This window comes from Asterias rubens, chromosome 22, assembly GCF_902459465.1.
Source record: "Asterias rubens chromosome 22, eAstRub1.3, whole genome shotgun sequence".
NCBI lineage: Eukaryota > Metazoa > Echinodermata > Asteroidea > Forcipulatida > Asteriidae > Asterias > Asterias rubens.
Window position 1 is genome coordinate 8,061,555 of NC_047083.1, and position 23,477 is coordinate 8,085,031.

General features: G+C 38.9%; 2 protein-coding genes across 2 annotated transcripts in view; both read right to left on the reverse strand.

Moving 5' to 3' along the window:
• The window catches only part of LOC117305126, a 29,846-nt gene extending 28,819 nt beyond the window's left edge, over positions 1-1,027 (reverse strand). Inside the window, exon 1 of the mRNA XM_033789896.1 lies at positions 296-1,027. Coding sequence (XP_033645787.1) covers positions 309-908 — 600 coding nt within the window. The 5' untranslated portion in view covers positions 909-1,027 and the 3' untranslated portion in view covers positions 296-308. The remainder of the gene's footprint in view (positions 1-295) is intronic.
• An 11,545-nt stretch (positions 1,028-12,572) lies between these two features.
• On the reverse strand, positions 12,573-18,745 carry LOC117304967 (carbohydrate sulfotransferase 14-like). The gene is made up of 3 exons (XM_033789625.1): positions 18,690-18,745; positions 15,553-15,614; positions 12,573-13,698 (listed from the first exon to the last, which is right to left on the reverse strand). Exon 3 carries the CDS (start codon positions 13,612-13,614, stop codon positions 12,823-12,825), a length of 792 nt encoding a protein of 263 aa, XP_033645516.1. The 5' UTR covers positions 13,615-13,698; positions 15,553-15,614; positions 18,690-18,745; the 3' UTR covers positions 12,573-12,822.
• Positions 18,746-23,477: the final 4,732 nt, after the last annotated feature.

Sequence of the window (23,477 nt, forward strand, 5' to 3'; positions counted from 1 at the left end):
TCGGTCATCGAAGTTGCGAGAAAATGATGAAAGAAAAAACACCCTTGTTGGACGAATTTGTGTGCTTTCAGATAGGAATAAAAGACTTCTAGCTAGAAGTCTTTTATTATTTGAGTGAGAAATTACCTCTTTTTTAAAAACTTCGTTACTTCAGAGGGAGCCATTTCTCACAACGTTTTATACTATCAACAGCTCTTCATTGCTCGTTATTGAGGAAGTTTGTACACTAACAAATTAATTTGAGTGATTACCAATAGTGTCCAGTGCCTTTAAAAGTGAAAAATAAGAAACCTACCTATTCAAAGATTCTATTCGTATCTCTTGGCCCAGTCATCACTCGAGCGTTTCCCAAAGATGCCGCCACTCTGAAACACATGGGGTACCCCTCCACCTCGACTCTGTCTCGCGAATTCTCGCTCCTCCGCCGATCTCTTCACATTCCACGCGGGGAGAGTTCGTTCCATATCGGCCTCGCGTTTTCCGAACAACCCGGACTGCTGATTGGCCCACAGCTGCCTCTTAGCCATTGCACTATGCCAGCGTGGTTCCTGAGCCAGTGCACGAAGCCAGTTGGTGCTCTGCTTGTTGTACATTCCAGTTTGTGGCCATGATCTCTTGGCTGTGTTAGGGTATGATTGCAAGCTACGCTGAGCGGCATACAAACCAGACTTCCACTGGTCTTCTCCCTTCCACTGTCGGTCCTCAACTTGCTGTCCGTCAACATCTTCCGTGCCGTCTACTTTCTCATTTTCCCCGTACTCTGATAGCTCCAACAACCCTGATTTTGTCTCGTCCTCGCCATTGAAATACACGCGAGCATTTACAATTGACACCGCTAGTAATAAGAAATGAGCCGCTAGCAGAAATCTGGTCATCATTTCTCCATTTGGCGCCATAGCAAGAAGCATTATCTTTCAAGTCGTGGGTTGCAGTTACTTTTCTCTTACTGGAGTGGTGTAAAATTTAAAACCAAACTTCACAGAGACGCTGTATTTATACACTTCAGCACGCGGTATCTTTTTGAAAACTCACACGTTTCGTAGACACACGACTCAGTCAGATAGACGTGTGTCCGCAAGTTAGCTCCGCCCATTTTGAAGTATCAACCAATCGGAACGCAGCATTGTTGCGGTTGCGCAGTGTGCAATCTCATCACGTGTCCTGACGCGGATTCCTATTGGGTATTTCAATTACTACGTTTTCAGGTGATAGTATTGCGTACGGGATGTTGAGTTGATGTCTACATTTAGTAATTACAATAGCGTGTTTCTTATTGTCAATGGTTGCGTTAATTAAACCATAGAGATTACACGTAGGTCTACATGCGACTTGGTTGAGAGTGGGGGTCGAGGTTGGGGGTGGGGATCTCGGGGGAAAACTGGGCGCTAGTCTCAAGTTTTTTTTAAGCCTGTCCGATCTTTTTCGATAATGACTTGCTGACTAATTCTCATTGACACCTCCACAGTATGTGAACTGTAAATGTGAACATATTATTAGGGGATTTACACTGGACTGTTGTTTAGAGCTTGTACCTTTCGTTTCTCTACTAGGTTAAACGTAGTGGACTATTGGTTATTACTCAAAATAATTATTAGCATAAAACCTCACTTAAAAACAAGTAATGGGGAGAGGTTGATAGTATAAAAAAACATTGTGAGAAATGGCTCCCTCTGAAGTAATGTAGTTTTCGAGATAGAAGTAATTTTCCATGAATTTGATTTCGAGACATCAGATTTAGAATTTGAGGTCTCGAAATCAAGCATCTGAAAGCACACAACTTCATGTGACAAGGGTGTTTTTTTCTTTCATCATTTTATCTCGCAACTTCGACGACCGATTGAGCTCAAATTTCCACAGGTTTGTTATTTTATGCATATGTTGAGATACACCAAGAGAGAAGACTGGTCTTTAACAATTACCAAAAGTGTCCGGAGTCTTTAAAGACAATGGACACCTTTGGTAGTTATCATTATGAAAGACCAGTATTCTGACTTGGTGTATCCCAACATATGCATAAAATAACAAACCCATGTGGGAATTTTGACTCAATAGGTCATCGAAGTTGCAAGAGAATAATGAAAGAAAAGAAAATCCATGTTGCATAATTATTGTGTGAGCTTTCATGCCTAAAAAGGCTGCAGGCCTGGATACTTTTTTTCAAGAACTTTGTTACTTCAGAGGGAGCCGTTTCTCACAATGTTTTATGCTATCAACAGTTCTCCATTATTCGTTACCAAGTAATTTTTTATGCTAACAACTGTTTGAGTATATATAACAAGAGTGTCCGGTGCCTTTATTGGAGATCTATGAGTGTGCAAGCGGGAATGGTTGTGATCTTCTTGACAGCGCCTTGAAGAACATGTCACTGGAAGTATGGGGCTAATTAGTCTAGGTTCCTAGACCATTGGTGTTGCGTGGTCACACACAACCAACGTTCCGATTATGCACGGCAAAAACTGTACACGCTTGTAATGAACGAACGCTAGCGGGCGCTCTGTTTCTCTGATTTCATAGACCTTTTCGCAAATACCGGGGCGCGCGCGTAAAGCTTGGAATTAGGTGCATTGTGGTCTAGCTGGTATCCAAATTTGATTCATATCTATCCCACAATGCACCTCATTCAACAGTCTGCGCTTGCGCATTGGTATTTGCGATAAGGTCTATGGAGATCCGGAAATCAGAGAAACAGAGCGCCCGCTAGCGTTCGTTCATTACAAGCGTGTACAGTTTTTGCCGTGCATAATCGGAACGTTGGTTGTGTGTGACCACGCAACACCAATGGTCTAGGAACCTAGACTAGGGGCTAATGGGACATGATGCATTGTATGATGAAGTATCAATAATTTGGTTTGCGGTGTATTTGCTGGTAGATTACGTTCTATTGAAAACTTTTCTTGCTATATATATTTCTACGGCGAAGTATATTTTTCGGGATTTGGGAGACTCCTCAGTGGACTTATATTATGTTATTCTGAGTTGGCTTTTATCAACACAATGATTGATACAAAGTTACTGGACCTAGGTCGTATAGTACAGTCAGGCTAAAAAAAATAACCATGACCACTTCATTTCAAAGGGTGGTGACGTTTTTGAGATATCGCCGACAGTCCAGAGGGATGACCATGCAGGGAGAATAATCCCTACTAGGAACACCCAATCCGAGAAGCGTTACCGCGGTAACGCTTCTTTTATATTCAATTTTGGGCTGATAAAAAAGTGATTATTTATTTGTCCATTACCGCAGTACGTCGAAGTGAGATGTTGCTCAAAGCGCATTATAGTACCCTACGCTGATGTACTTGTTACCAGGTACGTCTTTGTTGGCATTGCTTTCAGCGTCATCAAACGTATAATACATGACCCTTTAAAGGCACTGGGGCTCTATTGGTAATTACTCAAAATAATTCGTAGTAAGCGTACAAATTTATTTGGTAACGGGCGATGGAGAGGTGTAAAGCATTGTAAGAAACGGCTCCCTCAAAAGTAATGTAGTAGTTTCTCATTCAAATAATCAGGCATCTGGAGAGCACACAAATTTGTGCAACAACGGGTGTTTCCTCCTTACATTAGTCTCTTGTCATTTCGATGACCAAATGAGCCAATAATCAATGCACATGCTGGGATACACTTTATTTTCTTTTGCCGTCTTCAGTTAGCCTGGCTTAACATTCTTTGTGTTTTTGTCGTCAGCATTTTGTATTGTCATTGTGTAATTGTCTTGCCCTTGTTTCTTCTTCGATGTTTATTTGTTTGTTTGTTTGTTTGTTTGTGTGTTTTCTTGTCTGTATAAAGGCTGTTGTTTACAAGCCAAGGCTTATCTAACAGCCTCATGCTCTCGCTCCTGTCTTGTACAATGTACATAGTTAATTCCTAGTTATTAATTTATTATTTGCTTTTAGATTATATTGTTTTTCTGTATAATTTAATACACTTTAGATTTGTTAAATTTCTATGTACTGGGTAATTCTCACAACTTTTTTTTTTCCAACAAGAGTATGGAATAAACGTTTATTGAATTGAATTGGAATTGGAATTGACAGTTACCAAAGGTGTTTAAATTATACAAAAACGATGACAACTTCTCGTCCTTTCAACACAACCACCCACACTTCGTCTTGTTATGCAATGTTAAGTTAATCATGTCACTAGAGACTCGTCATAATCCCTCTACACAAAATAATGACGCAGAAATAATCTGACGTCTAAAGCGCGCCAATACCATTAGACACAAGACAATTGGTCTTTGCTCCAGATTTATTCATACTTGACAAAAAACATTATGACGTATTATTACGTCATCTTTTCGTCTCAACTGACGAAATGTCTACGTCATACACTTGCTGTGGCAAGAAAAGCTATAACACCACGAACTTATATTATGAAACATGTTTTGCACACGACGTGTAAAAACGTGTTCGTATTAGACTTAATGAGAACTTTGTCCACATCTACACGTTAAAACAGATTACTTTAAAGACACTGGACACTATTGGTAGTTGTCAAAGACTAGTCTTCGCAGTTGGTGTATCTCAAATATATGCATAAAACAACAAACCTGAGAAAATTTGAGCTCAATCGGTCGTCGAAGTTGCGAGATATTAATGAAAGAAAAAAAAACCATTGTCGCACCATGGTCACACGAAGTTGTGTGCTTTCAGATGCTTGATTTCGAGACCTCAAATTTTAAATCTGAGGTCTCGAATTCAAATTCGTGGAAAATGACTTCTTTCTCGATATTCAGAGGGAGCTGTTTTTTACAATGTTTTATACTGTCAACCTCGATTTAGGGCATACAAACATGTGAGTACATATCACAATCAGCAGCACAAAAATACAATTTTGGTAACAATCGAAGACGATCGAAGCAATATTGATTCGTTTAATTCCGAACAAAACATCACGTCTGAGGTACATGGCAGAACCACAGATAAATATTTATTGTCTGAAATACTGTCCAATGCGAATACCAGTCACCGTTAATATATCATTCAAAACAAGCCTATAGTTCATATAAAATAGCTAAACCATTTTTCGTAAATTTCTTTAAATTAATGTGAGATTGAGTTTGATGATGATTTTTTTTTTTTATAACATGATAGAAAATAACTTCTATTATAAAAACACATTTCCCATTAGGAGGCACTGGACACTAAAACAATTATTGTAAGCAAATAAACTGACTTGGTAATGAGCAATGGAGAGCTGTTGATATGGAGAGCTGTTTATACTAAAAAATATCATGAGAAACGGCTCCGTCTGAAGTAAAGTTGTTTTTGAGAAAAAGGTAATTTCTCACTAAAAACGTAAAATACTTCAGCTGAAGCGTTTTATTATGCATCACAAAGTAATGCAGTTATCAAGCACACAAAGTTATGCAGCGAGGGTGGTTTTTTCTTTCATTAATCTCTTGCAAATTCGATGACCAATTTAATAGAGCCCAAATTTTCAAAGTTTTGTTGTTTTATACCTATGTTGCGATACACCAAATGAGAAGACTGGTCTTTGACACAGTGCTCCTTTGACAATTACCTAAGGTGTCCTCGGGCGATTTTACAAATTAGGCTAGTCCTAACTTAGGACATAGTCATGGGATAATATTACAAACTTAAGGCTAGTCCTAAGTTAGTAACGAAGTAAGACTAGTCTATATTCTTTGTGTAGTTAAGGCACATAGAGATCGCGAGGTTGTTTTGCCTTGCTCGCTCGGCCCCACTGGGTCTCATGAGGTGATTAGATCGAGCGAATTCTGCTATCATGAGTGGATTTATGGTATAGACTACAGGGCGCCACCAATTGTCAAAAAATGTTTGTATTGCATTGTACTAAACACATCAACAAAAGTAAGTCCCCCCTAAACAATTCGCCATAACATCGTAAGGTAAAACATTTTACCAATGCAACTAGGTAGGAAATAATTCTATGACATGTTTCCTAAGGGTTGTGTGAAAATGAAAGATGTCCATGAATTCCATGTTATTTTTTAATTTCCAAAAACATTTTCCAGTTAAAATAATTACTTTAGTAAAAGCATAAGTAAACGGATCAAAACTTCGCACTTGATAATGCTGCAAGCACTATTATACATACATATGTATATGCTGATCAATTTTGTAATAGTTATAAATGTGACAAACTTCGTTTGACAAAGTACAACGTTTGGGGGAAATACTTGAAGTCAGAGAATAGATAAAGTGTAGATTCGTTGCTACAATGTACTCGACGCCTTCGGCTCGTAACACGAATCTACACTTTCTAAACACGAATCTACACTTTCTAACTGGACGCTTCTGCACTGAGCACATTGTGCGATGGTGCAATGTTCGCTCGATATTCCCCAGTGCCTTAACTAAAGGCGCTGGGATGGGCAAACCTATCATGCACGCATAATGGTTTATAAATGCACAGTCCCATCATGCATCACACTCACACTGCGCCATATATGCACTGTACGCATGACGCACTTCCTGAACAAGAATCTGTGCAAGCGATCAGTCCATCCCAGCGGTCCTGGATAGACTGGCCGCTGGGGCCGAGCAAATGTTGCAATGTTGCCTGAATAATTTGTTTCTCACGAAGCATTTTGTGCGGTGAATATGATGATCAAGTACCGAGTCAATTAAATACGTGAGGGCAATTCTGTTCCACTCATTGAACACTATAGTTACACAGTCTATCCGTTGATTGGATACTAGTCCATGAACGAAGGCGGCTAGATCACTGTCTGATTGGTTGATTGTAGCGACCATTGATGACGTATAGACACAACGTGACTAATCGGAGTGGGATGAATGCGAGGCGTTGGCTCATGGAGACCACGAGAGGGCGGTAGGCGTTCTTTGTGGATGTCAATGCAAGGGCTAGCAGGTTCAGCCTGGACAATGAAAACAAAAATCGACCTTTGTGTTACGATTTTCCGTCTGTTATAGAATTAGCTCCGCTCCTTAATATGTTACCCAAAATGCGTTTTTGTTTGTTTACCCGAGTGTCTCGCTTTGTCCATAATTCCTACAAATTTGTTTTGTCTTGAAAAATCGGAACTTTATGTTTTTAAACCCTACTAAAAAGTACCCAAGAATATTTTCGGAGCTCCAGTTGGGGCACTATCGCAACATTTATAGACGTAAATCCAGATTCCCGCCCAGATACTTTTACCGCGATAATCATCTGACATTTTGTGTATACACTTAACAAAAGTTACTGCAGTAAAAAGAAATACAAGCATAAACAAACAATTGACATTGAGATAAAATATGTTAACAACGATTGTGACAAACATTTCATATACAGAAACCTAAAAAACAAATACAAAATGGCCGGTAGTTTTTGCGAGCAAACTGGGGGAGCGTGAGCGCAGATGCCCTAAATGTTTTGCTTACCCAAGCATACGAAACATTTACAAATAATATTTTGTGTAATAGAAGTCTAATGGTGCGTTCGCATTTGACTGCTTGTCCCTGTTAAGTTGATTTCGAGATTTGAGGTCTCAAAATCAAGCATCTAAAATCACACAACTTCGTGTGACACAGGTGTTTTTTCTTTCATTATTATCTCGAAACTTTGACGACCAATTGAGTTCAAATTTTTACAGGTTTGTTATTTTATGCATATGTTGAGATACACCAAGTGAGAAGGCTAGTCTTTGACAGTTACCAATTAGCGTCCAGTGTCTTTAGAGCAGGGTATACTTTTGGTAAATTTGGTGTATCTCAACATAGGCGCATACACCAACAAACAATACAATAAAACTAACCTGTGAAAATTTCAGAGGGGTAGCTTTTAAAAGGTATTTGTTATTGTATGCTTATGTTACACCAAGTGAATCTACTGTTCTTTGACAATTACCGAAGGCGTCCAGGGGCCGATTTCACAAAGAGTTTAGGACTAGTCTAACTTAGGACTAGTCCTAGGAGATATTACAAATGCAAAGCTTATCATAGGTTAGGACGAGTAACTCTTGAGATAAGACTAGTCTTAACTCTTCGTGCGTCCAACGTAGCTTACCTTTTATTGGTCCGTTTTATGCTTGGGTTAGACTGTTGAGCGTACTCGCCGTTTGCCAAAAGTACCAGAACACATATTGGGGATTGCTGACCAACAACGCCTCTCCTTTGCATTGTGTTGCTGCTCAGACTCCGGGAGCTTGGAAGGTAGCTCCATAGACTCAAAAACTTCGCCGACAGGATCGTTGTACTCCCGGCGAGGTGGGTTGCCGTCTACTGCTCCGACGCTAAAGCCACTCGTAGCAGTAACGAACACCAAAAACGCAACAATGTACAGCATACTTCGCGCCATTTTTGAAACACAAATCGGACTGTCCGCTGCGTGTGCGAACTCGCTCCTTTTATAGATGTCAGTCCCGCAAGTTTTGCTTACACGAAACCGCACGACAAAATTATCCAATGACATTCTGTGTAAACATGTAAACAGGAGTCTTAATTGAAATATACCTCTTTCATGTGGGCCAGGGCCAATGTTGCTTTAGAGCTCTAGTCGGAAACCGCAGATCTTTTGACAAATATCACGAACGGTTTATTAAAGAGAAACACAATTAGTCAATTAGATATTTTCCCGCCCTCTACAAAATACAAGATTAAGCACGCATTTGCCCTAGTCCAAACTAGCCTTTTTTTAACCCAATAGCCCGAGGAAAATTTAAGAACAAATAATTGAATGTGCCATTTAATCAAATTTAATACCACAATGATAAAAAAACTAGGCACGTCGTGACGAACAATACTCATTTTTTTTAATGAAATTTAATTAGGCATGAATTCTACATGAAGTGAGGCAAACAACGCGTTATGAGAGTTGAACAAAAACCTCTATTGAGTTTAGTTTGATGCAATACAAATTGTTTAATTTGAATTTGTTTAATTTGAATGGCAGAATAAAAGGCCGTAGTTTATTAACAGTAAACATTATTGTATATAACAAAGTGTAGCTGTATATTTTAATACAAGAAAGACCTTTCTGAGAATTTATATTTTTCTTAAAGACACTGTACACGTTTGGTAATAATAATAATAATAATAATAAACATTTATATAGCGCCAAATCCATTAAAAATGCTCCCAGGCGCTTTACAACAACAAAACATTTTAACCACAAAAACTAAATAATTAAAAGATCCAAAAATAAAATGCATAATGTATGATCATAAAACAATAAAGATACATGAACAAGTAAAAAGATGAATATAATCAATTAAACACATTGAGTAAAAGCCATCAAAATTGTTTGATCCAGTAAAAAACACAAACAATAATTATGATAATAACAATTAAAAAAAAACCGCAACAATAATATGAAGCAGCAGGGCAGTAAGAACATAGAAAAATACTTTAAGTTAAAAATGTCAAAGACCAGTGTTCTCACTTGGTGTATCCCATCATAAGCATACAATAACAAGCCTGTGAAAATTTGGGCTCAATTGGTCATCGAAGTTGCGAGAAAATGATGAAAGAAAAAACACCCATGTTGGACGAATTTGTGTGTTTTCAGATAGGAATAAAATACTTCTAGCTAGAAGTCTTTTAATATTTTAGTGAGAAATTACCTCTTTCTAAAAAACTACGTTACTTCAGAGGGAGTCGTTTCCCACAAGGTTTTATACTATCAACAGCTCTCCAATGCTCGTTACCAAGTCAGTTTGTTAAATAATATTTGTTTTGAGTAATTACCAAACGTGTACCTTCCCTTTAGGCAAACCGGAACACAGACATATATCCGTGACTACCAGAAATCGTTGATGCTTTCTAAATCCGTTTTTAAGCATTCATAATCCGTGAATTTTTCCGGACTATTTGTGGGGAATTCCTGTATTGACCCCTTGCACGCACGTCACAAGCGGCCACTGTGCCACAACGCTCACCATGTTGGTGGGCAATAGGTTTACGTGTAAACACGGCGTCGCCTAAAATGCGCACTTCACTGAAAAATGCACAGCGACATTGTCAAGCAACATGGCGGTTCCAAGACAGTAAACTGCTCACAAAATGTAAGGAAACTTTTTTCAATCCAGTATATTTGTTATTATTTTATACTCTCTTTGTATGTGGTATAATTATATCATTGCAAAGCTGAACTGTTCCTCTTTAAAATGATACCACATTTGCAATGGTTACATATTGCTGGACTATCAAATGTGCCAAAATTAGCAATTTTGTGTTACTGTGTGAACATTAATCAGATTGACACTGTAACTCAAACAAGCAAGACAACTTACTGATCTTAATCCACTTTATTAAGACAAGAAGTTTGGTATAGAGCAAGACAACTTACTGATCTTAATACACTTTATTGATATAAAAAGTTCAGTAACAAGTGAATGATCCGAAGGCGTTGATGACAGCCTGGCACCTTCTTCTCATGCTGCACAGAAGTCTTGTGATGCGCTGATGATGAGGGATGGCGTTCCATTCTTCATTAAGGAACCTGGTTAGGTCAGCCACAGTTGATGTGTTGGTGGTTCTGGCGCGGACAGCGAGGCCAAGCTGGTCCCACAGATGTTCCATGGGATTCAGGTCTGGACTGTTAGCAGGCCTATCCATCTGGTGCACCCCAACATTTTTCAGGAAGTCAGTCACCAGTCGGGCTCGATGGGGGCGAGCGTTGTCATCTTGAAAGATGGCATTTGGTCCAAGAGTCTGCAAGTATGGGACTGCATTCGGCTGTAGAATATCGTCTTGTAAATACCCATCAAACAAGGTGTTTTTCATGAGATGAGGGTAAATTGTGTCCGATGAGCTCACTGGTGCAAATCATTGTGTAAACCATTAATGGTTCTGAAAAGCTTGATCGGTTCGATTATTGAGCATTACCTATTGACCATTCACAGACAACAGTAATTTTGGCACCTTCGATTTGTGACTCTGCCTCATTGTTATTCGTGTAGCCAAGTTCAGCAACATGTAATCATTGCAAATGTGGTATCATTTTAAAGAGGAACAGTTCAGTTTTGCATTGATATATACCATATACAAAGAGAGTATTAAACAATAACAAATATACTGGATTGAACAAAGTTTTCTTACTTTTTGTTATAAACATTGTGAGAAAAGGGTCCCTCTGGAGTAACGTATTTTTGGAGAAAGAAGTAGTTTTCAGTAAAATATTTTAATTGATTACGAGACCTCACGTGTGAGGTCTCGAAATCCAGCATCTGAAAGCACACAACTTCGTGTGAAAAGGGTGTTTTTCTTCCATTATTATCTCGCAACTTAGACGACCAATTGAGTTCAAATGTTCACAGGTTGGTTATTTTGTGCATATATGTTGATATACATCAAGTAATAAGAAGACTGGTCTGTGACACTTACTAAAGGTGTCCAGTGTCTGCAGCCGATTTCACGAAACCTGGGATTGACCCGTTAGGATGAGTAACTTGTCCAAACTTTAGGGTGGGTTCAGTGCGTCCTAAACGTCGATTGATACGAAACTTAACCCGTCCTAAGCCCTAAGATTGATTCGAAATGAGAGTTTTGTGAAATCGACGGCTGTGGTTATATTGTCCAACACCGGTATTCTCACTTGGTGTATCCCAAAATTATGCATAAAATTACAAAACTGTGAAAATCATCGAAGTTAAAAGAAAAAACACCTCTGTGGTCAGTTGCATAATTAAAGGCCTCAGCTGTGAAGACTTTTAATATCTTGGAAGGGTCGTGGCCGAGCGGTTAAGAGCACCGAATTCAAACTCTGGTGTTTCTGATCAGCAGAGTGTAGGTTCGAACCCCCAGCCGTGACACTTGTGTCCTTAAGCAAGACACTTAACCATTGCTTCGTCCTTCGGATGGGACGTAAAGCCGTTGGTCCCATGTGTTGTGTAACGCATGTAAAAGAACCCAGTGCACTTTTCGAAAAGAGAAGGGGTTCGCCCCGGTGTTCCTGGCTGTGGATGCTGTATGCGCCGTAGCACCTTGTAAACCCTTATAAGGTGCTAAACAATTGGGTCTCAAAATTCGTCACTGCAATTACCTATCTTTCTGAAAGTTTATACTCAGCGCCTTGAGTACCTTATTTGGTAGATACGTGCGCTATATAAGACTTCGATATTATTATTATTATCTTGAGTAAAAAATTGCCCCGTTCTCGAAAACGACGTTACTTCAGAGGGAGCCTTTTCTCACAAGGTTTTATAACACCAGCAGCTTTTCGTTGTTGGTTTAATAAGGTTTTATGCTACCAATCATTTCGAGTAATTACCAACAGTGTCCATTGCCTTAACACTAGAACGAAATCAACTGCACCTGTCACCTATTAAAGTGTCAATCAGAGGAGCGAGTTTCAATCTATAACTGCTGCTAACCTAGACTTGATTTCAAGTCTGAGATCGCGGTTATTCCTCTGCATCAGCCACGAAAAACGCCCCAACATATGTGACCATCCACCACCAATAGGCTGTAAAGTTGCACTTGTACATTGCAGAGCCTATTAAATTGTTTGGGTTTTCAAGAAATCTTTGAGAAATCTGAATAAAAAAGTAGGTGGCTTTGAGAAATCATAACTTCGTCAAGAAAAGTCTGATTTAAATGTGGATGGTATCATTTTGAAGCTGATTACACACTCTCTCCAAAAATGCATTGAGCCCATAACAGTAAAAGTGTCAACTTTACAGCCCATTGGTGGTGGATGGTCACATATTAGCTATCTTGCAGGTTAATCTACAAGAGGGCGCTATTTCAGGCAATAATGTATTGGCTATCGGGTAGACTAAAAACCACGATCAGAGACTTGGAACCAAGTCTAGTGCTAACAAAAAGTTTGTACAGCCATAAGACGCAGTTTCACGTTTCAAGATTCATTGGATTAGTGTTGTGTTCCTTAAACACCCCGTTGAACCAAACTCATGACGTCATCGGGGGAATATCCAAATAGTTTATAATCCTCACGGTAATAATCCATCAGTTTCCGCATTAAATCAGGCGATATCGATTCGTAATATTCCCCAAAATGTTCTTTTGCGTTTGAACTATGGTATTTTGGGAAGCGAACGAAGTGGTTGATACCTAGCCATCTTAGTACGAACGGACCTTCAACTGCAATATTTTCAAAATGGCCGATGAAATCGTATTTGACATGACAAGGCCGTGATAGTTTATACTGTGGCAGCCAGTGGTCATTTAACTCATTTATTCTGATACCACTACCCAGATCAGTGATGTGTTTGATAAATTCAATGAATGTAATATTCAACCATTTCCCCCCCCCCCCTCCGAGCTTCGGGTTTTCAACGCCTCTGTAACGCTTCACAATGGCTCTCCCATAGCGACTCTCCCAGATTCGTTGAGTACCAGTCCAAGAATGAAATTTACTCAAATACGCTGAAAGTAATCTGCTCATTGGTTCTCGTACAAACAACACTTTACGATAGTTCATCAACCGGGCGTCGTCTTTTCTGTAATGTGGTAGTAACATTTTTAACTCTCCATTCTTGCTGTTCAGTCTACGCCAGATTGTCTTCCACGTCGAGCAAGACACCTTGGGGATGAAATTAAAGAGGATTTGATGTTTGTTGTTGACGAGTAAATGTCTGTAGTCGCTAGTTGGTTCCGATTTAAGATCCTGACATGCTGCAGCCAGCGTCTGCTTTCGACGTTCTTGTTCCCTTTTCATGATATGTTCAAGTTCCAAAGCAGTTGGTGTCGAAGTTGCTTCATCTAGTAACTCAGTGGTGATGTTAGTAGCTGACTTTGATTCCTGTGTTTTGGGAGAAACTAGTTTTAATTAATTCGTCCATTCATTCATTCGTTTCTTTTATTTTTTTTCAACACGGTACCCGCTGCCAAAACCGAGGATGCGAGCTGCCTCTGGCTACCGGGCAATCTCGGACACTGCTCTAGAATTGCAAAGGTCGTGGGTTCGAATCCAACTCGAGTAATATGCCTGTGATATTTTTTCACAAGACTCGGAAAAGTACTGAGTATACAGTGCTAACACACATCGGTGTATGGGTAAAAATCAAAATTAATATTCTTTATCCCCGATGCAAATTTAACATATTATTCTATATCGTTGCGGTACCCGCTGCCAAAACCGAGGATTCGAACTGCCTCTAGCTACCGGGCAATCACGGTAGTAAAAGACACTGCTCTAGAATTGCAAGGGTCGTGGGTTCGAATCCCACCCGACTAATATGCCTGTGATATTTTTTTTAAGACTCCGGGAAGTACTGAGTATACAGTGCTAACACACATCAGTGTATGGGTAAAACCTAAAATTAATATTCTTTATCCCGATGCAAATTGAACATTATTCTATATAATTGCGGTACCCGCTGCTAAAACCGAGGATTTGAACTGCCTCTAGCTACCGGGAATTCACGGTAGTATACTATAAGACACTGCTCTGTAATTGCAAGGGTCGTGGGTTCGAATCCCACCCGAGTAATATGCCTGTGATATGACATCGGTGCGTGGGTAAAAGCCAAAATTAATATTCTTTATCCCCGATGAAAATTTAACATCTACATGTATTAGACACTGGGATAATTGTGTGCAGGTGGAGGTCCCCATCCAAGAAGTATCGGTTTGTCAAGTAGTAACCCCACTTGATTCAAGAATAAAAACTGAGAACCATTAAGCAATAAAAAAAACACCATTTGTATATCTAGTATAAAATAAACTCGAGGTTGGAAACAAGTTAGTCTGCTTTTAAATATTTGCTGATTAATTGGTTTTTAAAGGCAGTGGCCACTATTGGTAATTACTCACAATGATTATTATCATAAAACCTCACTTTGGTAACGAGCAATGGAGAGCTGTTGATAGTATAAAATATGGTGAGAAACAACTCCTTTTTGAAGTACTATTTAGTTTTTGAGACAGGTTATTTCCCATTCAAATACCAAAAGACAATGAAGCCTTTTTTAGGCATCTGAAAGAACCACAACTTGTGCATAAAGGTCGTTTTTTTCTTACAATAGAGAGGTTTCGCAGAGTCACCGATACTTTACGTGAACGGATACGTCATAATACGTCATCACTTTTTGAGGTCCATGTGACGTATAACCGTTGTACACAAGTTAGAATAGCCGCTCAAAACGGGAATCTGTCGCCATACACGTAAGTAAACAACGAGTATATTTTGTTCCTGTTTTTGTTGCGGATTGTTATTTTTTAATGTACCAGGTTTTCACCATGTCTATTAAAGGTTTCATAGATGGATGTAGTTGGACATTAATTTGTTAACCACCATGCTTCAGAAACAGAGAAGTGGCGATTGTCCATCCATGGGTGCAGCCATTTGGTTAATAGCGCCCTCTTGAGCCTCAAGTTGAGGGTATTCGTTAGAGTTTTGCGAAACAAAACTACACAGCTCACTTGACGCGAACGCGTACGGTTCGATATGTATGTGTAATCGTATCAGCGACTCTGCGAAACCTCTCTATCATTCTCTTGCAACTTCGATGACCAATTCAGAAAAAATAGTCATCGATTTGTTATTTTATGCAAATTATGTTGGTATTTTCATTTTTTGGAATACGAGTAACCATTTTGTTTCTTTTGTTGCTGTCTTTATTCCAAAAGGTATAGTGCTTTATGTTGTACATACCTGTTGCTGTTCAACTCGATGATTAGGATAACGAAGTGATTGGCTGATAAACGGTGGCTTGACTGATGGGGTGACAAATACAATATTATGTGTTAACAAATTGCTGAAATAAAATAAATGGAATCGTACCAATTTTTTTTTTCATAGGCCAAGTTTAAAAGTGATTTTATCGCCTTCAAGTTTGGTTTAAGAGTTAACCAAGTTTAAGTTACTTTTGTTCCTCAGACAAATGTCAATGAACGCTAGTTGAAGTTACATTCTGGCTGATTGGTCAAGTGGACAATGTGCCCCGGTCACTACTAAGCAACGTCAGTGCAACTTACGTTATACGTCATTTTATAGGTCATCATAACGCATCGCTTAGGTAACGGTAGTATTTTTTACATCATATTATAAGTCAAATTCGCTTTATAGGTAACGCCAGTGTTTAGTCAAGCCATGGAGGATCTTTCCATGGTCGAGCGAACAGTGATAAATGGGAGTTGGGGCTGGTTTATGTACTTGTCTTGTGTACCCACCAGTAAAGTCAGCTCAGGATAGATCCATTCTACAAGCGACCTGAAGAATGGCAAGACGCTTGGTTTTAATTTAACCCCAGCAGTTGTTTAACTATGGCAATTGCTTCAAGAAAAGTCACCCCACCAGCTATACCTTTTGTGGCAAGCAACTAGAATCTGTGGAATCTCATACGATATCTTGGCGTTCATATCACCAACACTTTTAACAGACGTTCTAACAGCTTCAGCTAATAAGAAAAAGCCCAACAAGTACTTGGGTGAAGTTCTCATGAGGAGCCTCAACAAATGCCCAGTTCACGTAAAATCGCTAGCCTACACAAGTTTGGTTCGTCCCATAGTAAAAAGAACTATCAAGCCCTGGAAATAATTCAAAGATAATCAATTTTTTTTTACAGTACAACACACAGGCTACTAGAAGAACTTTAGCTGGAAATGAATATCGGTCACTTCGTACGAAGTGACCGACATCGCTGGAAACCACCAAAAATAAGAAGGAAAGCTAGAAGATAGCTACGTTCTACAAACTTGTCAATAATGTAGTTGAAATCCCGCTTCAAGACTTTGGACAACATTCCACTCGACCCTCCAGGAAACACAATCTCCAATTCCATCAAATTCGTTACACAACCAAAATCAACGGCAGCAGTTTTTTTTTTTCTTTTTCGGCCACCATCAAGGACTGGAATGCCTTATTACCCGGTAGTGTGATTTTCAGCAACTCCTTAGATATCTTCGGTGACACTCTCAATAAAATCACTTCAAAAATTAAGCTATCCAATCCACACAATGCGCAAAGCTGGTGTGATATGTGTCTTTTGACATTGTTTTTGCTGGCGCAACTAAAAACAGATACAGAGAAATATATATAAAGAAGAGTTTGCGGTAACACCATGTAATAATCTCTAAATGAGTTGAGGTGGTTCTGAAAAGAACCGTTGGTTTAACTCGACGTTTCGATCAGTATGCTCTGATCGTCTTCTGGAGAATGCTGGACTCTGATGCTGCATGCTGCTTAAGTACTGGGCAGATACAGAGAAGTAGATCAATCGAACAGACAAGAAGAGAAAACTTGAGCAGCTGCCGCAATCGCTCAGTTTAGTTGTTCTTTAAATAATAAACCAATAATAAACTAGACATTAGGTGTTTGTGAACAAATACAAAGCTGTTCCGTGTTCTTTTGCTTGGATTATGAGCTAAAATGACCAAGGAGTCTATCATTAAAAAAAAGACGAAAATGCTGAATGAGTTATGGTGCCACTTCTGGTTGACCCGGAAGTAGAGGTCGACATGGGGTCATGGTAACCTAAGGCTAATCTGCAATGCCCAAGGAGTCTCTAACTGAAAATAGTTTTAAAATCAATATTGCCACACTTTGGGTTGACCCGGAAGTAGAGGTCAACTTGAGGTCACGGTTTTTCAAAATTAATCTCCAATCCCCAAGGAGTCTTTAACTACAAACAGTCTAAAAACGGCAGTGTACTTCTTGAGATATGGTGCTACAAAGATTTCCCAATTAAATATGCAAATATGGGTCACGTGGTTAATTAATTACGATTTTTAAAATTTTTTGGGGTCGGTGGTTTGATGTTTGATCTAGTACGATTTGATTTCACAGAACTCTTAACCACCAAAATCTGCGCTTATGATCACCATTTTCCGCTTACTGTGTTTTTTAAACATCATCGTGTCAAGCATGCACACCTGTTATGTTGGGCTAACAATTGAGAAAAAGAAAAGGCAACACTATCGATATAAAGATGTTAATCTAACTTTAATATTACAAAAAGAAATATTGTTTTAGTTTTGGGGGATAAAGACAAATATATTATGATCGTACGTAGATGCGAACTCGCAGGTGTCAGCGAGGTAAGTGCGACTGATGACCACTAGGCTATAACGGCCAATGCACAATCCGAGGGTTTACATGTATATATATCAACAGAGGGGATTATGATCCGGCGAAATAATTCTCGTTTCATGATTTTGCGAACATTGTCACTAAATATGAACTGCTAACGCCTATAACGTATTAAATGTAGGTACATATTTCTTTTTGTAAAAAAAAGTAAAATGTATGCATTATAATATTGATTTCGTCGAAACTCCCGGGAGAATTCGAACTCAGATCACCTGGGTAATAGCACCCGCGGTAAACCGCGGCCCCAATCGATCCATCAACACAGAATGAGGGATTTTATTCCTTATATAATAAGTGTATTAATTTATGACAATTAATTTCGAGATGACGTGACATAAAAACAACTTCAATATCCAGAGAATCAAAGTCTGAAAACAATTTGAAAATCGGACGTTTTGGGAGATATGATAGTGTTAACCAGATTGCCTAATTAAATATTCATGTCATTATAACTCAGCTAATTGATTAAGAAATTAAACAACACCAAGTTTAGTGATTAAGTCACGTACTAAGCTTCTAATCCATATATGACTCAAGTCTGTCATTTCTACCGTTTCTAAGATTACGAGTAAATAAAAATCGTGCATTAAACCTATGGCGTTTAGGCAGAAACCAAGAACAACGTTTCTAAAACGTTTTGAAAAACTCGTCGAAAACAATACCTGTTCCGACGGTATGTCGGAACAGCTAATAACACTCACCTTGATTTGAATCGTGTTGGTTTCGATCAACCAGACACAATGCAGTAGTCAAGAGTATCTTGTGGTCAAGCCAGCCCCTTCCCTTCACCCCCCCCTTTTTTGTCCCCCTATTCATTGTTTACCCCCTGCTTTTTTATGTATGCTTTCTAACCCCATTCATGTATTTCCACTTCACTGCTTATGTTTCACTTAGTTACCTGTTCATGTTTGTTGTGTTGTCATTTAGCCTTCGAGAAAGACTCTGCTAGGGTCGAAACGTCAGGCCATTAACTATTTTTTGCATCTTTAGGAACTAATAAAACAAAGCTGATTAGAAGAGATGGTTTTTGAGTTTGTTCTTGAAGGAAGTTTCCTTTCTCAGTTTGATAGGGAGTGAGTTCCGACCCAGCAAACATTGGGTAATTGGTCCACTCTATGGCCCAATACTGGCGTGTTTGTGGCTTGTGCCGGCAGTACCGTAGCGGTAGTTCCGGTATATAGCCACAGTGATACCAGTACTGGCGTTATGCCTGTATTCAGCATAAGACCACAACGTTATACCCAATACTGGCGATATAGAGGTCCAATACAGTGTTAATACTCGTGGCCATTAAAATGCCATAACATTAAATGGACCAACATCCAGGATTAACAGTTTTACTTATATCAGGCGTCTGTGCCGCACAGGCGTCTATCTCGTGTAGGGATGATCTAATAATATTATTTTATGTAAATGTTCTTTTCTATTGTCTAGTCCGTAGGCACAGGTAGAGTTGGATGATTATGCTAAAATGTCTCTTCTTGTCCTCCTCTTCTTTTTCAGAAAGCAACATGTATTTTTTTTTTTATAATACAATAACTAGAGCTTAAGTGTTTGTGAATAAACACAAAGCTGCTCCGATTTTGATGTACTTTGATTAAACCCAAGTTCAATCTTCATTTCTTAAGGGGTCTATAACTGAAAAAAAAGTTAGAAAATCGGTTGTGTAGTTCTTGAGATATGGTGCCACTTCTGGTTGACCCGGAAGTAGAGGTCAACTTGGGGTCATGGATTTTCAAAGTTTATTTTTAATGCCTTAGGAGGATAAAACTGACCAAACAGGATTGAAAATCGGTTGTATAGTACTTGGCGTATGGTCCCACTTCCGGTTCACCCGGACGTAGAGGCCAACATGGGGTCACGAGTTTTCACAGTCAATATTAATGTCAAGGAGTCTGTAAGTGAAAACAAATTGAAAATCGGTTGAGTAGTTCTTGAGATATGGTCCCACTTCCGGTTGACCCGGAATTAGAGGTCAAATTGAGGTCACGGTTTTTCCCAAATTTTTCTCCTATCCCCAAGGAGTCTTATAACTACAAACAGTCGACATTCTTAAAGAAGAATGTCGTCTTCCTGTGATAATTTATCTCGGAATGTCGACATCCTAAAAGTAGGATGTCGTCTTGCTGTGATAATTTATCTCGGTATGTCGACATCCTAAACGTCAGTTGTCATCTTCCTGTGATAATTTATCTCGGGAAGTCGACATTCTAAAAGAAGAATGTCGTCTTCCTGTGATAATTTATCTCGGAATGTCGATATCCCAAAAGTAGGATGTCGTCTTGCTGTGATAATTTATCTCGGAAAGTCGACATCCTAAAATTAGGATGTCGTCTTGCTGTGATAATTTATCTCGGGAAGTTGACATCCCGAAAGTAGGATTTCTTTTGTTGAAAGGATTTTACTTGTATACGTTATGTTAACTAGTATTACATTTCCAACAATATTTATAATATTCATGGTCACAAACTACGTTAAACTAAAATAATGGACGAAACAAAATGTCCAACGTAAAACTCCATAAGGTTTGGAACATAATGGTCCCGCAAGTTCAAATACGCGCGAGACTTGCTTAGTCTACACAGAAGGTAATAAATCATTTATTACAAGCAAATGCAATCGTACAATAATAGAAAACAAAAACTAAAAATCAATGCAAAACACATGTAGGGGATGGAGGGGCCCATAAAAAGCAAACCTTAACGAGTACGGACCCCCCCCCTTTTTTTCTAACGAAGAAAGCAACTGCACTTTGCACTTTTGGTATTGTCATTGTTAAACTCCGGTTCCATTGTGTGCTGTCTGTTATCCTCCACACATAGATTTTCTTGTGAATAGTAGCTGTGTATGATTCATGGTTCGCTGAATATTGTGGCGATAACAAACTTTTATCATTTTGAACTGAATGCTTGATTTATTACCTTCCACACATAGATTTTCTTGTGAATAGTAGCTGTGTATGATTCATGGTTTGCTGAATATTGTGGCAATAACAAACTTTTATCATTTTGAGCTGAATGCTTGATTTATTATCTAGAGGTAAATGCTTGAGGCCAGTAGAGTATTGTACACGTACACCATGTAGTTTTTGTTGGAAACCGTTTGCTAACAGCCATTTATGTTACCCTTTGAAATAAAATCAGAAAATTTATAAGTTTGCTTGTTGCATAAAATTAAATTGAAGATGATGCCTGAATTGATTTTTACAATCAGAGTTGGACTCTAGACTGACGTGTTGGACTCCTTGAACACTCCAAGTGGTTCAATAGGTAGTGCAATTCCAATACTTATGCTGATGTTCTCATGATGTCAGCATCAACAGGAAGTTCCAACCACTTTGTCCCCTTGTACAATTAAATATGCAAATATGGGTCACGTGGTTAATTAATTACGATTTTTAATTTTTTTGGGGGCCGGTGGTTTGATGTTTGATCTAGTACGATTTGATTTCACAGAACTCTTAACCACCAAACTCTGCGCTTATGATCACCATTTTCCGATTGCTGTGTTTTTCAAACATCATCGTGTCATGCATGCACACAGGTTATGTTTGGCTAACAATTGAGAAAAAGAAAAGGCAACACTATCGATATAAAGATAAGAATCTAACTTAAAATATTCAAAAAGAAATATTTTTTTAGTTTTGGGGGCTAAAATTCCCGTGCGCAGATTCGAACTCGCACGTAACAGTAAAGAAAGCGCGACTGATGCCCACTAGGCTATGAGGGCCAATACAATAATCGAGGGTTTACATGTATGTATTTCAACAGAGGGGATTATGATCCGGCGAAATAATTCTCGTGTCATGATTTTGCGAACATTGTCACTAAATATGAACTGCTAACGCCTTTAACTATTAAGTAGGGTTGAAATGTAGTATTTGATGCCTTTAGGGGTTTTGGACGAGGACGTCGTCGTCGTCAAAAACCCCTATTCAACTACGCACGTTCGTCCACGAAGAAAACACATCGGAGTCTAAATTTGACATTTTTTCACTCATTTCTCAAAAACTACAACACCATAGCAAGTAATATTTTATAACTGTTAAGTAGGGTTGAAATGTAGTATCAGATGCCTTAAGGGGGTTTTTGACGACGACGTCGATGTCGTCAAAAACCCCTATCTAATTACGCACGTTCGTTTTAACGAAAACCCATGCACAGAGTATTGGTCCAGAACGCGGTTAGAAAAACAAGGACAAATTTAACGCACGTTACAACGAAAATCCCAAACCTCCGTACTTTGTGCGTGTACAGAGTAATGTGTCCAGAACGCGGGTAGAAAACAAAATAGTATAGACTCCTCTCAAGAAGTCAACAACTCATTGAGGTACATACTGTGTTGTACATACATACATACATATCAGCATTTATATGAGGCGCCTTTTTCCCAAGGTTACAAAGCGCCTACAGAAGATGCAACAAAGAAAGAAATCCAAACCCAAGATGTTCCAATGTAAAGTGAAGTAAACGAGTCAAGTATTTCTGTACAAGTGAGTCTTAAGTAGTTTTTTGAATTGTTTATGTGAAGTTGCATGGCGAAGATGTGATGGTAATGAGTTCCACAGGTTTGGAGCACTAGCAGAAAAAGCACGCGAACCAGCTCTGGAGACGGTGCGATGTACAGCCAAGAGGTTCTCTGAGGAAGAGCGTAGGGAACACGGTGGGACATACGGTTGTAGCATGTCGGATATGTATGATGGTGACTGGTGGGCAAGGGATTTGAAGACATGAAGACAAAGTTTGAAGTCAATTCTGTTTGAGATGGGCAGCCAGTGCAATTTCTGAAATAGTGGTGAAATGTTGTCATGACGACCGGTCTTAAAGATGAGTCTGGCTGCTTTATTCTGAACTTTCTGGAGACGATTTATGTTTTTCTTTGTGATTCCTTTCAAAAGCGAGTTGCAGTAATCTAGTCTTGACAGCACAAGTGATCTAACAACGGAATGACATGTATCCTCATCGATGTAAGGACGTCTCTTGGCGATATTTCGTAGGTGAAAGTTGGTGTTCTTACTCATTTGTGCAACATGATCATCCATTGACATTCTGGAATCAAACACAACTCCCAGATTTCGTACCGATTTGGCAGGTGAAATAGTTGTGTTTTCAAAAGTAAACTTGAGGTGACCAAGAGCTTTACTGGCAGTTTTGGAGGAAATTATGATGAAATCAGTTTTATCCGCGTTAAGTTTGAGTTTGTTGGCCACCATCCAATGCTGAATGTCTTTCACACAAGTAGATAAATTGAACAATGCACATTCTGCATCTAACGGGATCTTTGGGTCGATGATGGAGTATATCTGAATATCATCAGCGTACATGTGATATAACATATTGTGCTTATTATCGTTGTATAACCAAAGAGAATGTTTCACAATAACATGAAAGTGACTGCATCAAAATTACAAATTAAAAAGTTCAAATGAAGACCACGTGGTTCGGAACAGCTAATTATTTTTGGTGTACATATACAGGTGAAGTTTCTTT